Below are 2,160 nucleotides of genomic sequence, written 5' to 3'. Positions count from 1 at the left end.
TGTGTGTGTGTGTGTGTGTGTGTGTGTGTGTGTGTGTGTGTGCGTGCGTGCGTGTGTGTGCGCGCCTCCAGCATGGGCGTGCGAGTCATGGATACTTCCTGGGTGTCGCGCAAGGGGTCGTCCACGCTGGCCCGCAAGACCTGCTCCACCCCTCCGGGCGCCGACTCGCTCGCCGCCGCCGAGCTGGCCGGGGACTTTGCCCCCTCGCCGGCTGCCACGCCACCCCCGGCGGAAAGGATCAGGTAAGACGCCGATGCTTGGACTGCCGCTGCCGCTTTTACCCCTTCTTCCTCACACGTCGTCGTCGTCATCAGCATCATCATCATCATTGGTCTGTTCACCGCCTTCATCAGATGCTCCAAAAAGATTGACATGTCACCGGATTTCGTGCATGCTAATACGGTGGTACTTTGACTTACAAATGACCTCAGGTCCAAGAGACTTTCGCGATTTTATTTCTTTTTTTCGTCTGTGTGTGTGTGTGTGTGTGTCCCGAGTTGCGAGATTTGAGATTTGAGGTCACAAAAGAAGCTTCAAGCTGAGAGTCGCAGTTTCGCCAAAAGCACATCCTTTCCAGAAGTATGCTAGCTTCATGCTCGCAGTCAATGCAAAATGCCATTGACGGGCTCCTGAAACCCACGTCAAAGTCGCAGTCGTCACAACTGTTGACAGGGTTCCTGCAGATCCTTTCAAAGACTTGAAAGAACCCTGAATCTCAAAACGAGGCGTTGAAATCGGGACCTTTCACAATCATTCTTTCAAAAGTCTTGACAAAAACTATCAGGCGTGATAGGTCGGATTTTCTGATTGTAAATAGTCTCCCACCTTCAAGTAAATTGCGCCTTCAGCGAATGACTGGCGTGATGTTCACAAAAAACGGTGATGTGGCCTTTGTCAGGACTCTTCAGAGCTGATGCGCGTCCGCAATGTCCCGTCGCAACATTGGAGCGCGTGGGACGTTGGGACCATTGGCAAGCTGAAATCCAATTCAAAATGTAACTCGGCTTCAGCTCGGGCTGTCACTCACTACGTGTTTAATGAAGCAAGATCTGTTTGAACAGCGACGGTGGCAACACATCAAGACTGACAATAGAGGCATCCGTTCTTTATCCTCTGCCAAAAATGACCGCGGCTCACCAAATCGCTTGGTTGCGGCCGCTTTCATTGTGTGTCTGTGGGTCTGTACTGTGCACTTCCAGCCGGTGGCCGCCAGGTGGAGCGGCACAATGCCCATTCAACCAGAATGACGGCCAATTTCAAGCCGCTTCTTTTACGATACCACCGTGTTGTGCTAAAGCGCCGTGTTGCAGAGCGCTCGATGTTTTGAATGGGGGATGAAAATGGCGTTTTCCGTCTGTTTCACCGGGGAACGAAGACTTGAGAGTCAGAGAACCGATTCAACTCGTAAGTCAAAGCACCACTGCGTTGACATCAAGGTGGCTTTGCTTTCACGGCGACTCCGCCACTTTTGTCCGTTCACGGAAATACGGCATCACGTGATCGGTCACCCTCCCCTCAAGATGGCTCCCGCGGTTCTTTCAGCTGGCGAAAGGGTGTTTGTGTCTGTGCCGCTCTGCCAGGCGACTGCGGGAGCCGCCGTGCGAGCAGGTCACGTGGCCTTGGGGGGCGCGAAGCGGCTTTTGCCAAAGTATCGCCCTCCTCGCAGCTCCGAGCGGCGTGTGGACACAAGGGGACGCCGACTCACGCTTGACGGCTTTGCCAGCCTCTTTCTGTTGCACTGCTTTTGCGCTTCTTTGTGTGTGTGTGTGTGTGTGCATTTGCAATAGGGCTGTGCAATTAATCGGAATCAAATGGACATTACAATGGAGTTGAATGCAATTTTCAAATCACAAAGGTTGCCATTTGTTTCGCCCGAAGCCTAACCTATACGACCGAAACTTTTGGGTACAGTAATTCATAAATCTGCTCTTCTTTTTTTTTCTTCTTTTTTTGGAGGGGGGTTGTTTGCGTTTGTCAAAGAATATATGGGAAGCGGATGGCATCTGAAAAAAAATGATGAGCTGATTTTTCGCACCTGGTTCAGCCCTCATCCGCTGACTGTGTTGCCCGGCTCAGTGCACCAGCCGCACCGCCCACCAGCAAGCCTTCTTTTTCTCTTTTTTTCTCCTTGATTTGGACCAGCTAAACAATCACCCCCCC

The 2,160-nt window shown here is 52.0% G+C and overlaps 1 protein-coding gene across 5 annotated transcripts in view; it reads left to right on the top strand.

Moving 5' to 3' along the window:
* LOC109524748 (rho GTPase-activating protein 44-like) overlaps positions 1-2,160 on the top strand; it is a 32,706-nt gene that overhangs the window by 26,809 nt on the left and 3,737 nt on the right. For all 5 annotated transcript variants that reach the window (XM_019884834.1, XM_019884833.1, XM_019884832.1 and 2 more), the window contains one exon: positions 72-242. In XM_019884834.1, coding sequence (XP_019740393.1) covers positions 72-242 — 171 coding nt within the window. The remainder of the gene's footprint in view (positions 1-71; positions 243-2,160) is intronic.

Source organism: Hippocampus comes, unplaced genomic scaffold, assembly GCF_001891065.2.
Source record: "Hippocampus comes isolate QL1 unplaced genomic scaffold, H_comes_QL1_v1.1 scaffold46, whole genome shotgun sequence".
Taxonomy (NCBI): Eukaryota; Metazoa; Chordata; class Actinopteri; order Syngnathiformes; family Syngnathidae; genus Hippocampus; species Hippocampus comes.
The sequence above is the reverse complement of the archived record's forward strand: the minus strand, read 5'-3'. Positions and strand labels throughout refer to the sequence as shown.